This window comes from Adelges cooleyi, unplaced genomic scaffold, assembly GCF_023614345.1.
Source record: "Adelges cooleyi isolate 19-005CV unplaced genomic scaffold, UGA_ACOO_1.1 ACOO_flye_CR_arks_rails_tigmint_CR_PRNA_2, whole genome shotgun sequence".
Classification (NCBI taxonomy): domain Eukaryota; kingdom Metazoa; phylum Arthropoda; class Insecta; order Hemiptera; family Adelgidae; genus Adelges; species Adelges cooleyi.
In genome coordinates, this window is record NW_026095860.1 from 7,888,234 (window position 1) to 7,901,404 (window position 13,171).

A 13,171-nucleotide genomic window follows, 5' to 3' on the forward strand; every position below is an offset into this window, starting at 1 on the left:
AAAAATGGTCCAATAGGCGAAATTTTGGCGAAGTCATAAAATTAAAAGCCTTAATTTGTAAAATAGAATAAGCGTAAACCAATATATTAAATTAAATGCAATAACCGTGTCCATGGTATTCAACACGTAGTTATAGTAACAATAATTAGTATTTAATGTAATTAATTTGTGAACTATTTTGTAGGCTATAAATTGTTTCTGTATATTGTTTGTTGGTACTTCGGCCCTCCTCCTGGGTGTTGTTAATAATAACTCAATCTATAATTCGTCATCTAAATAGAATCTGATAACTTTTGCTAAACAAACTAACGGCCGCATAAGTTAAATTAGTAGTAACATGGATATCTATTGAGTAATGTTACTTTATATAAAATTAGTTTTATCACCTTTAAAAAAAACTTTATATAAATTATACTTTATCTTTATTATATTAAAAAATTAGAAAAAAAAAATTATTAAATAATATTATATTACTTGTGTTTTTTTTATTCATAAAAATTACATACGTTTTAATAATTGAGGTCAGTCTCCGTATAAAATGCCTTAAATAGTACAAACTTGGCTTTTACTGCATATAATACTAATCAAAGAGCCTCGCTTAATATATAAGATAAACAAACTAAAAAAACGAAAAGCCAGCAATAAATGAAATTCAGTTTATTACAAAAACAATTTATTATTTAGCATATTATATTTTCTTGTACGTTTACTATTTTTTTTTTGCTGTAACGAAATCAAAAATTGAAGTCTAATGCACTGTGTAGAATGTCTTCCATTTAAAAAAAAAATGACTTTTATTAATACAAATACTTATGTAATTATTAACAATTTTAGTATTAGCTTGAACAAGTGCCTACTTGTCCACAGAGTAATTATTTCTACCGTTATTCGATCGTTTATAAACAAAAAAGACATTCAAATTAAATGTGTAACAAAAAATAATTTATAGTTTTACATAGTAGTGCATAGTTATCATAGCAGGTTTTTTTTTTAAATTATTTTTTGTATAACAGTTCTTGTCAACTTTTTCAATTACCGCAGTATTCGTTTAAAACGAAATTAAATTAATATTTTTTATTTAGTGTTAAACGAAAAAGGTCATTGTTATTCCATATTTATATGTTATTCGCTGAACACAGTATAGCACGTTTCTCTTTCACTGACTAGCGGGGAAAACATGAAAAACAAGAAAGAACCACTTATTATTGGAACTGTATATTATTATGTGTTGTACCTACCTGTTGAATGATGCGTGTTTAATGATTTTGAAATGGAAACGAATTCGGTGAAAAACAACTACTGTCATATTATTATATAGCCCGAAGGGTGTCAAGTGTCAACAGATTTGTTTGATATGCGTATAGTCCTGCATCGTTAAAAATAATGTGGGATCTTTAAAAAAAAACTGTCGGAGATATGTATCGACGGGTATTTGTGTTATGGAAAGAAAAATGTAAAACAAACAACGACACGTGATATGGCCATTGCAACGCATCGTCGAGCTTTTATTGCTCCAAGTACCTACTCAGACGTTACTTTTGAGGATAGTATTATTATAATAAGATGTTATATAAAGTAAGCTCAAGATTACTGTATATCATAATGGGTCCCTTGCGACTGTATTCCAATTCCAATAACATTTACATTCCGCTGAAACTGTATGTTTTTTATATATTTAAAAAAAAAAAACAATTTTCTTTTTAATGAGTAAATTTTCAACTCAATATCGGTCGTTTTAAGACCCACCGTATACAGCCGCATTATGTCAGTGGACTATTGCTGCACAGAACCCACGTAGTTTTTTGGTTTTAATACTTTTAAAACAAATTGTTACAACTATAATAATAACAATACATATTATTATTATGTTGACGAACGTGACGTAATAAATTGTCTTATTGGAACTCGCTCTATTGTTTTACTATTATTTCTTAGTTTTTCGTTTTATTACTAAATCGTTTAATAACACCTATAACATTTGTTGAAAACTATTAATCAGGTATAAACGTTTAATGGATATACATTTAATAGGATCACTGTGGTTAACACAATATACAAACGACTGTCACGCGCGCAAAAGATAAACAAACGGTAACCTCTACCACTGGACACTCATAAAAAAAAACTATTAACATATCTCGCATATTTAAAAGAGTCGCTGTTGCTAAACTAAAAAACAGGAGGGCATATTAAGTGCAGACATCACAGAAGCTGTTGTTTCAGGTGGGAAATTTTCCAATCAAAAATAATTTAGGTTCCTCGTCATCTAACCTCGGGCATCCCTCGAAAATTTACTGAAAAACTGTCATGAGTATTGTAAAAAGCACAGTATTGTTATAATTGTATTTTACTTTATCGCGTTATACCCTTAACGGTTCTTTGTCCCATTTAAAACGTTATTTCATGCGTTGTTTGATTTTGATGTTTCAGTAAATATTTTGTAAACAAAATGGTTTATGTCTTTAAGGTCACTGTCCGGCAACAACATCAAGTACATACCCGACGGTGTGCTGCAAAGGTCTCAGGGATTAGCGTTGCTCGAGCTAAAGGGCAACCCATTAATAGGCGTGCACCCGTACGCTTTTGCTTCACTGCCGAAACTAAGAAAACTGTAAGCTCTCGGCGGCTAAAAAACCAAAATGCACATTATGTAAAAAAATTGTTGTTATTCCTTGTATTTAATTTCTACAGAGTCCTGTCCGAAGCTCGGGACCTCACGGAATTCCCAAATCTCAACGGGACGTCGGCGCTCGAAGTGCTCAGGATCGACAGAGCCAGTATTTATTCCATACCCGACTCCCTGTGCTTCACGTGCCCGAAACTCAAAAGCCTGTACGTTTATTATGCGATTACTTTTATATTATAAAGATCCATTAAAAACGCAAAAATGCCTTTTTTTCCAGCGATATCAAATGGAACAGACTAGCCAGGATACCGAATCTGAATAAATGTAGAGACCTTAGATTGCTGTGAGTACCGTTATGATTGTATTATAATTTTTTACAACCCCGTATAGTATAATAATATTTAAGTACAAAACATTTTTATCTTTTAAAGTTTGAAATAATAACAATAAAAGTTCAGTGTAATTTTAATTTGCAACGTGTATACAAATAATAACGATCATTATCATTATTGTCGCTGATGCCATAAAGATCAATAAAAACAAAACATCACAGTAAGTCATAAACTGAGTAAAAAGTTATTCGTTGTAAATCGTTTTATATATAATAATATGTTACAGCATAGTTTTTGTATACTTACTCAAATTTTTAAACTAAAGCAATCATTAAATAATTTTAAGACGCTATAATTTCTATTATAGTTTTTCGGAAAACACAATAATATTTTTTACAGCTCCCAAAATAAATACTAAAGATTTTTTTTATACAACTAACAAACAAATTATTTTTAGCGGTAAATGACAACATTAATTTTTAAAGTCCGATGCTGAAACGTGTCCAAAAAGTTAAGTTTTTTCTACGCGGGTATTGCTTACCGATAAGTTTGGAAGTATTTCGACATTCCATGAAAGTATCAACAACATCAACTCGTTAATTGTTTGAAAACTTGTAAAACTATTTCTTTATAAAAACAAAAAAGTAATCATAATAATCAGTTTGATAGGCTTTTTACTATACATAAGCCTTAGTTTCTCTATACAAATATAGACCTGACTTACAATAATTGTCGAGGTCTTGAAAAAGTGTTTACCCGACCAGACCCTTTTCGTCGAAGACCTGATTATTCTAATATTTTTTTTTATTTACTAATGCCTTATCCCGCAATGTTCCAGAGACTTGGCCAACAACCACATCAGTTCGCTGGAGGGGTCGTTGTTCCGAAACCTGACGCATCTCCACGACTTACTGCTCAGCTACAACTACATCACTTCGGTACCTCAGGACGCGTTCCAAGGTTTAGTCCAACTGAAAGTCTTGTAAGTCGCCCCACTAGATGCCGCTCCGCAATATAATATAGTATGCTATACGACCTTTAGTCCGCCGTTGGATTTCGACTGGCGGACGACAGATGGCGTTGGGCGATACGACATTGGTGTATGATATAAAAACAAAAATAATATGATGTCGGTTTGTTGTTTCAGAGATTTGGAATCGAACAAAATCGACCGGATCGACGAAGAGACGTTCTTGTCGTTTAGCCATCTGGAAGACTTGTATGAAAAACGATCGCTCGAAACCGCTCACACGACAATAACTTTTGAACGAATTGTATTTTGTTTACAGGAACGTGGGCAAAAACGTATTCGAACACTTGCCCACCAAAGGCCTGGAGAGACTTTTGCACTTGAAAACGTTCAACAACCCAAATCTTAAGCAGTTTCCGGCGCCCGAAAAGTTCCCGAGAATCCAATCGCTGGTGTTGTCTTACGCTTACCATTGCTGTTCGTTTTTACCCGTAGATCCGACCGACGACGAGCAAGTCACCGGCGGCAGTCACTCAAGTCTGCACGAGTCGGTCATTTTTCCGGCCAACGAAAACGACTTCGACATGTCTCTCTGGAACTCCAGCATGTCCGACATATGGCCCCAACTGCGTTAGTTTATTACATCTGTCATTATTAACCTCCCGAGTAGAATTGGGCAAACCCGAATGCTTTACGATTTAAATATGTCTAGATTTTTAATATTTAAAAAAATGTATATATATATATATTAGATAACCGCCACCGATTCAGTGTTTCCTATGATGCTTTCAGCGTAAAAAAGGTTTTTTTCTTATTGGACAACTGCTTGGTAGCTATAAAATATAAATACTATAAATTCTACATGTTGCTCTAATGCGATATGTTAGGTCAATGCACTTTAAATGTTAAAACATACTGAATAACACCACGGGACGGTCGACGGTCAAGACTTTAATTTTTATTTTGTGGTAGGCCAAACATAAAGGAGAGCATACGTGATACTCATACGACAATCGGTGAGGATCTTCCGACATTAAAGGACACGTCCTAAAACCATTATGGTTATTTTTTTTTTACTTTTCAACTTCTCCTAACAAACAAAAGTTAATGCTTTGTGTGGATTATTCATGTATCGTTTTGAAACGGTTACGTTATCTAACCAGTAGGTTTGTTACAATTCGGTACGAGGCACTGGTGAAACTGACAAAGCTCGAGCCGTTTGGAAAACTTTACCGTTTTTATTTTCCCGTAATTAAAAGCGTTGTTATTTGTTTACAAATATAAACCAATTGGACAAAAAAAACTACATTTTTCTTACTGGATATTTTGAGGTACTAAGGTGTAGAAAGAACACACAAACCCGAACGCTAATGACAATGTGTATGCCTTTATACCACCGTATGAAATATTCGATTAAAACCGTCAAGAAAAGAATAATTCAGAAGGATTACCATTTTTAGGACTGTTATATTACTATGAAAATAAAGGCCTACCAAGGACCCTCATTGCTCGTCCCAATTATTCTGCTCTCATTTCGTTGATCGATTCAAAACTTCTGAATGCGGTTCAGCGGGATCACGGATTTCCATTTATTTATGTTATCTTTTTCCATTAATAAAAATAATCTGATTTGTTTTCTTACGGGAAATGGGTGGTTTTTTTTTTAACTGTCGACGTCCACAGCAGAGCTGTTCTATTGTTTAAGCACCATCAGTCGTCTGGGTTTGACATTTGCCGTTACTGAAGTCACTTTGCCTCCCTTGTTTTTTTTTTCAAATTTTAAATAATTATACACCGCTTAACCTCCTTCCCGTAAACTGTTTATACAGCCTCATCTTTTATTTATTTATTTGGTTTTCGCCCTGTATGAATTACCCGGTGATTTGTTTTTTCTACAGAAAATTTAAGTAAAAAATTCGGCACACAAGTCAACGACCTGTGGGACACGTTCGGTACGGACTTCACGTACCCGGGAAACTTACCGTCGTACATGGAGGAGTACTTCGAAGAACAACAACTGGAAGGTCGGTTGAACGAAGGTGTTTCGTCCAAAATCAAATGTCTTCCACTACCGGGTAAATATTACAATATTGTTATAACGTACATTTTAATTAATATTACACAAGATCTGGTTAACCCGTAGACATTTTTCTTTTCGGTAAATTATTTTTAAATGATTTGTACTGTTGTTTTATTTTTTAAAAACACAGCCAAGACTAAATTATCAAAACGGTATTGGTTTCAAGAATACATTAAAAAACCGTAGTCTTTTGAAACATCATAGGTTATAATAGTATTACTTCTTTTTACAGGACCGTTTTTACCATGCCAAGATCTGTTCGATTGGTGGACGCTTCGATGCGGGGTGTGGGTGGTGTTCCTGTTGGCCATGTTGGGCAACGGTACGGTCGTATTTGTATTAATATTCGCCAGAAGTAAAATCGACGTACCAAGGTTCCTCGTCTGCAACTTAGCGGCGGCCGACTTCTTTATGGGACTATACTTAGGTAAGAAATAAAGTCGTCCAAGACCAGAGTTGGACAAAATGTGTATAACAAAAAAATAAAAAAGTCGTACAACTTTAATAATTAAAATTTTAAGATTATTTAATACGTAAAATATAATAATATATCATTTGGTATTCGATAATTTTCAAATAATTTTATTTGAAGAATTCGGTATGCAACACAACAACAAATATATTAAATAATTCTAATTATAATTGGTAATCAATAAAAAAAATAAGTTGAATAACATATTTAATTGAACAACCAATAATAATAGCTACTAAAATAAAAAGTACCTATAATTAATAATTTTGAATAAAAGAATTTTACAAAATGTAAAGTTAAAAAGCTTATAAAAATACAAACTAAACAAATCTTTAATTTAAAAAAATGATTGTAAGACTACACGATTTAATTTTTAAAATAAAAACAACTAAATGGAATATTTTTAAACGGAAGTAAAAATTAAAACGAATATTGTTTTTTTTATTACTGCCTAATTAATTTTTCAGTAAGTTATGCGCAATTTAAATAAATAATACTGACGTTTTAAAAATGTAAATCTTGGATTTTAGAAAAGGTTTTAGTTTAAAAAAAAAATGAACAAATCAGGGATGCCTTTTTTACATTAACATGCATGTTTTTCGAGCAAATGTATTTATTATTTTGCCGAATAACTTATTATTTTATTACATTTATTTGTTGTTTTACGGCTAAATAATATTATTTTGAATATTTTTTGAAAAATTGACCTTACACGTGTTCGTTTTTAAACTGTGGACTGTAACCGAAACGGATTATTTACAGGAATATTGGCCGTAGTGGACGCCGGTACGTTAGGCGAGTTCAAAGCGTACGCCATTCCGTGGCAGATGTCGGTCGGCTGTCAATTGGCCGGCGTATTGGCTGTTCTCAGTTCCGAACTGTCCGTGTATACGTTGGCGGTGATCACGCTGGAACGCAACTACGCCATCACGCACGCCATGCACCTGAACAAGCGGCTTTCGCTGAAGCACGCGTCGTACATAATGCTGTGTGGTTGGATATTCGCCGGCGTGATGGCCGCTATGCCGCTGTTCGGCGTGTCCGATTATCGCAAGTACGCCACTTGTCTGCCGTTCGAGACTACGACCAGCACGTGGAGCCTGGTGTACGTGGTGTTCCTGATGTTCATTAATGGCGTAGCGTTCTTCATACTAATGGGTTGCTATCTGAAGATGTACTGTGCCATCAGGGGCTCGCAGGCTTGGAACTCGAACGACTCGCGTATAGCCAAACGAATGGCGCTGTTAGTGTTTACCGACCTGTTGTGCTGGGCCCCCATAGCGTTTGTATCGCTCACCGCCATAGGCGGATACAACCTGGTCTCTCTTGAACAGGCCAAAGTGTTCACCGTGTTCGTGCTGCCCTTGAACTCTTGCTGCAACCCGTTTTTGTACGCCATACTAACGAAACAGTTCAAGAAGGACTGCGTGATGATATGCAAGGCCATCGAAGAATCCCGGGTTACCAGGGGCATCGGCCGGTGCCGGCACAGTTCCAACTTTAGCAACCGGCAGACGCCTGCCAATACTAACAGTCTTGTGGACAGGTCGTCTCGGGACAACTACCCGCACCCACCGTGTAGCTGCAACGTCAAGCTGCTCGACGACAAGTCAGTGAAGGCCGAACAGACGTTCTACAATTGGGTGTCGATCAAGTTCCGGCGGCTTATGGCGTGCGCGAATCGGCGACAGGCCGAATCCGGTCGGCAGTACATGCGCAGCGACCGGTACGCCTATCAGATAGCCGAGATCCAGCAAAAGCAACACAAGCGCGCCTCGTCCATGTCGTCCAGCGAAAACTTCAGCTCGTCCCGGTCCGACTCGTGGCGGCAGCATCATCATCACCATCATCATCACCACTGCGGCGGCGTGCCCCTCCGGTTGTTGGACCCCAAACAACGGCGGGCCAGTTCTTGGATAGTGACCCGGAAAACGTCACAGGACTCGAATTTGTCAAGTTCGCGAAACGACAGTTCCGGGTCGGCTAACACGGCCAGCACGAGCGTGAGCACCAGAGCTTCGAGGAGCAGCGTGGGCGGTGGTAGCGAACACCATCACTACGGTCATCACCAAAACAGCAAGCAAAAGCCGCGGCTCACCAGACAGACGGCCGTGTTGGACGATCCCATGTTGGCCGCAGCCGAGTTGCTCGTGGCCGGCGGCGTGGCCCCTCGCGGCAGAAGCTGTTCGCCACCCGGCAAGTTGACCGTTCGGTTTCTGGCCACCATACCGTCGGCCGCCGAGACCAGCGTGTACAGGGACGACACGGACATCGAGGACGATGCACATCTGCACCAGGACGACGACGATGGCCACGGCGGCAACACCTGTGAGAACGACGCCGTTCAAACGACACCAGAAAATATGTCACCAATCACCTCAAACAGCGAGCGGATGGTGTCACCCTCAGGCTCCAAACCCACGTCCCCCTAACGTCCAGACTTGGACAGTTGTTTTCTTTTCGAATCGAATGCAAACGTGTGATACGACTTAAGTGTGATAATACATAGAACAGTGGTTATTATACAGATTATGCGACTAAGCGAAATACCATAACGATTAAACGAATTTGTCTTGAGTCTTATTTGTATTGACGTTGGCCGAATACAGTGAGGAACCTTGTAGAAATGACATATTGTGACGACTTCTGCAGGGTTCCTCACTACGTATTACAATAGTGCAGTTACTTTGTTACAAAACGCCAATAGCGTTTTTTCTTAACGTGTTTTTATCGGCCAAAACGATGTCACGTAATACAATGTTTGTTTTCTTCACCATTTTGTCAATTTTGAAACATCAAACTGTATGCAAATCTATCAGCAAAACAGTGCACGCGTGACACATTTCGTATAGTGTATAGACCGTCTTTACTGTGTATACTTACAAATTGATATAATACATAATAATAATAAATAATATAATTGATATAATAATTACTATAATATGTTGTGGATTAATAGATATAATTATTATTGTTGCATTGTAACAATTTCGTGTAGTACTGACATGTTGTAACATGTCAATTTTGTTTCATACGGACGGTTGATACATACAAACTACGTGTATACCTATCTATTGATTAATTAATACCTTCTATATAACATTATTATTATTATTATTATAAACATAAATACATAATAATCCTTCTTATTCTATTAAAACAATTTCTCTCTCACATTTATAATAAAGTTTCTGTAAAAATGTTTTTTTTTTAAATTTTATATTACGTTACAGTCGCGCAATCGACGGCCCTTTTCGGTTTGGCTTGACCATTTTTTCACCGAATAGTCGATGTTAATAATTTATATAAATATATAAAATAAAATTATTATTATTATTACTACGATATAATATAATGTATTACAATAATTAATCGATTAGCAGCTCGAGCCAAGACAATACTCTATATAATAAATAGCAAAGTAACTAAAAAGGCTGTGTATTAGTACAAGAAATGACGGTATCATAAGTATTATATTGATATAATTCATAATAATATGTATAATTATTTGAAATATTTTACATACGTGTGTATATTATATTACAGTGAAGAGCATAGTTTATATAAACATATAATAATTAATATATTATTATGATCGTGTCATATAATAGTTTTTATTACTTAACGTTAAGTTCGCGTTTAAATATTATTACATTATTAAAATTTATATACAAATAATATTTATACTTATTATTATATTGTACGTTATATTATAGGTTTATTAATTAATTCTATACGTACGGATATGCCTCGAGAGTAAACACCAAAGCAATTTTCGGCCAAAACCAAAAATTTCATTGTTTGGAAAAGCCATTGTCGTTAAACTTACTGCCATAAAAATTATCAACCGACCGTGTAAAATAATTTTCTGACGGCTATTATAAAGTGATATTCGTATTTCTAATGCTGAAATAGTTAGCAATATATGGGCCTTTATGTTAATTGCTTTGCTGAAACTTACTTTACTACAAAAACCCGCATGTCCGTATCTGTTCCTGTTTTTGTGTCGTTTTTATTTCGTTAGTTATTAAATACTATTATAATTTTTGTACATTTTATTACTATAATAAAATACTATATGTCATAATATTATAATAATGTTACAATAAACTATTATTGGTGATATTAATAATAAAATATGAATTTGGGGTTATGTTTCCATTGCAAATGAGTCCGAGGTAAATCAGATTGAACATGTTTAAAATAAAATAAAATTCAAACAAACCAAATTAACTAAACTTTCTGCAAACCAATGAGTATTGTAAAATTAATATAACTGTAGACTTTTCTTATTTTCTTAGTTTTACCTAGATATGATCAAAGTGTAAATAGACACTGAATATGCGTTTTATAGTAAAACGGTACACCTAAAACTATTATTTAATAATTAAAAAGAATACTTGTTTAAAGTTTAAGTAGGAAAAGGCTACATTGAGCTCAAATTGTTAAATGTACTTAAACCATAAAATATTACGTTTAGAGACGAGTACCTAATTGAAATTTCAAAACATGGTTAAGTTCAAATTATTTCATTTTTATTGGATTATTTGATATTAGGTAATGTGTTGTGATTCGTGTGTGCATTCGTCTTGATAGGGTTAGGCGATAGAGAAAAAATGCAATATTATATAGGCACAATTTTAATAAAAAAATTTAGGGTGCTTTAGGGTGAGCTCTGAATTTTCCAAGTAATTTAATTTTAATTACAATTAATGTGGTTAATGTTTTTTGGAGCAAGGATATTGTACAACAATTTAAGATTTAATACTTTAGCTTATTATCATTTTAATTTTGTAATAAAAATGAATACAGTATTACAATTTACAGGTATTTTATACAAAAATTATACGCCTATCTTGTTCTGCAAATGTGAAAAAGATAATATTCTTTAAATGATAATATTGACAAACCTGTAAATCTCTCTTGCCTCATTGAACCCTAAGCCAAATCTTAATTTTTCTTTAAGCAATAAACGAATGTTCACAAGATGCAAAACTAATGGGAAGTGTGAGAGCCACCTTAAATTGATAAATGAGAAATACTGTTATCAACTCTGCAAAAAATTGTTTTTTTTTATATTAAACATTTTTATAAGCAGAGGTGTTATAAACATAAACATGAAAAATATTAGAGGGTACTTATTTTGAAATTGTGGGTGCTAATAATACCTTTTAAGACCTCTCCCCCTAATTTTGCCTATGGCATTATAGTAGTGTAAACGAATGGGATATTATGTTCACCTGATACTATCTGTTGTTGACGTGTTTCGACGTTTTAATGGCTGTTGACAGTTCAAACTTTGTGACTTTGGTAGTGGTTTCTAGGAAAGCATCGAGTACACACAACATTGTGATTAGGGTTCATATACCTAAACGACTAATTATATATTGACAAGTAGGTTGCCGGTAAATGTTTCATTTGTGATATTTCGTCTAAAATATATAATATTCTGTTGAATAAGTTGATTAATTTCGCTCTTCTCTGGAACGGTAAACATTGTTATAGATGAGAAAAAACTTGGCAATTTACGCCATTAATACACTGTATACTTCGCCAGGGACAAATTTCTGGTTGAATGGTTCATTTGCTCCGTGAATTTTAACGTAGGCTAAGTTTTTTGCGTATAAGTATTTGGAAAGTATCAGTTCTAATATAGTTTTAGTAAAATCGAGCATCCAGAAAACTTTTTGCCACCACTTATAACTTATGTACCAAAGTATAGTTTGTTATAAAACGCGATTGTTATGCGAGTAATTATTTATACTTATACTGAAATGCCGCGTGTAAGTCAACGAGGACCTTTATGTTCATAATATTTAATTAAACGTTATCGCAAAGTATATAGTAGCATTTTTTTGTACATAGTATATAGCATACATTTTCAGGTATCATTCAAATATATTAAGATAAGTACAAATTATGTTTGAAATAAAACTTCAAACAATAGGAAATATAATGCATGTATTCCAAATGTACGAATTCTCCTTGAAGTTACTAATTATTTTATTTGACGTGTTTAAAATAACTTTAAGTGAAATTAATACTTTTTTGGGCTTGCTGTTGAATAAAAGGCAAACCGCTGTCTTGACCAGTTTCTGGTAGTTGACGGTGAACTGTTTTTTTTTTTAAATATGTTGCATTATTGCGCTTTTATGCAGCTTTTTGAATGCATAATCAATAATGAATGATAAATCCGTAGCACACTTTTACTCAAAAAATTGTCTTTCCATACTGCAGTGATGATAATATACAGGTACTACTGTAATATATATAATATGTAATAAATAACCTGTTAAGTAGAAAAAATTAATAGTCACCCGATGCAGATCAGATAAGTGATTATGGGCACTGCTTACTTTCAATTTTGTTTATATTATAATCTATATTATATAAAAATCACAGTTTGGCAGTCATCCGTGATTGTTAATCGGGGTTGTTGATTGTTGTCTATGATACGAGTAATAATGTCCTACAATTATATTTACAACCTAAAATAATTTTTTAAACAACCTACTGAAACTAAAAAAACTACAATTAATATATTACATACGTAAATATATTAATATAAATATATGACGTATTAATATACATTATGAACGTAAAAGTGATAAAGTATATCTAAGTTTGATAAGAATAATTATACGAAAATTGAAACCACTATGACATAATTAACTTTATAATGATGTAATCT

The 13,171-nt window shown here is 34.1% G+C and overlaps 1 protein-coding gene across 1 annotated transcript in view; it reads left to right on the forward strand.

Moving 5' to 3' along the window:
• LOC126833719 (leucine-rich repeat-containing G-protein coupled receptor 5) overlaps positions 1-10,623 on the forward strand; it is an 88,986-nt gene extending 78,363 nt beyond the window's left edge. Inside the window, exons 10-18 of the mRNA XM_050565219.1 lie at positions 2,468-2,611; positions 2,692-2,832; positions 2,904-2,969; positions 3,797-3,940; positions 4,106-4,177; positions 4,248-4,558; positions 5,827-6,003; positions 6,241-6,435; positions 7,243-10,623. Coding sequence (XP_050421176.1) covers positions 2,468-2,611; positions 2,692-2,832; positions 2,904-2,969; positions 3,797-3,940; positions 4,106-4,177; positions 4,248-4,558; positions 5,827-6,003; positions 6,241-6,435; positions 7,243-8,912 — 2,920 coding nt within the window. The 3' untranslated portion in view covers positions 8,913-10,623. The remainder of the gene's footprint in view (positions 1-2,467; positions 2,612-2,691; positions 2,833-2,903; positions 2,970-3,796; positions 3,941-4,105; positions 4,178-4,247; positions 4,559-5,826; positions 6,004-6,240; positions 6,436-7,242) is intronic.
• Positions 10,624-13,171: the final 2,548 nt, after the last annotated feature.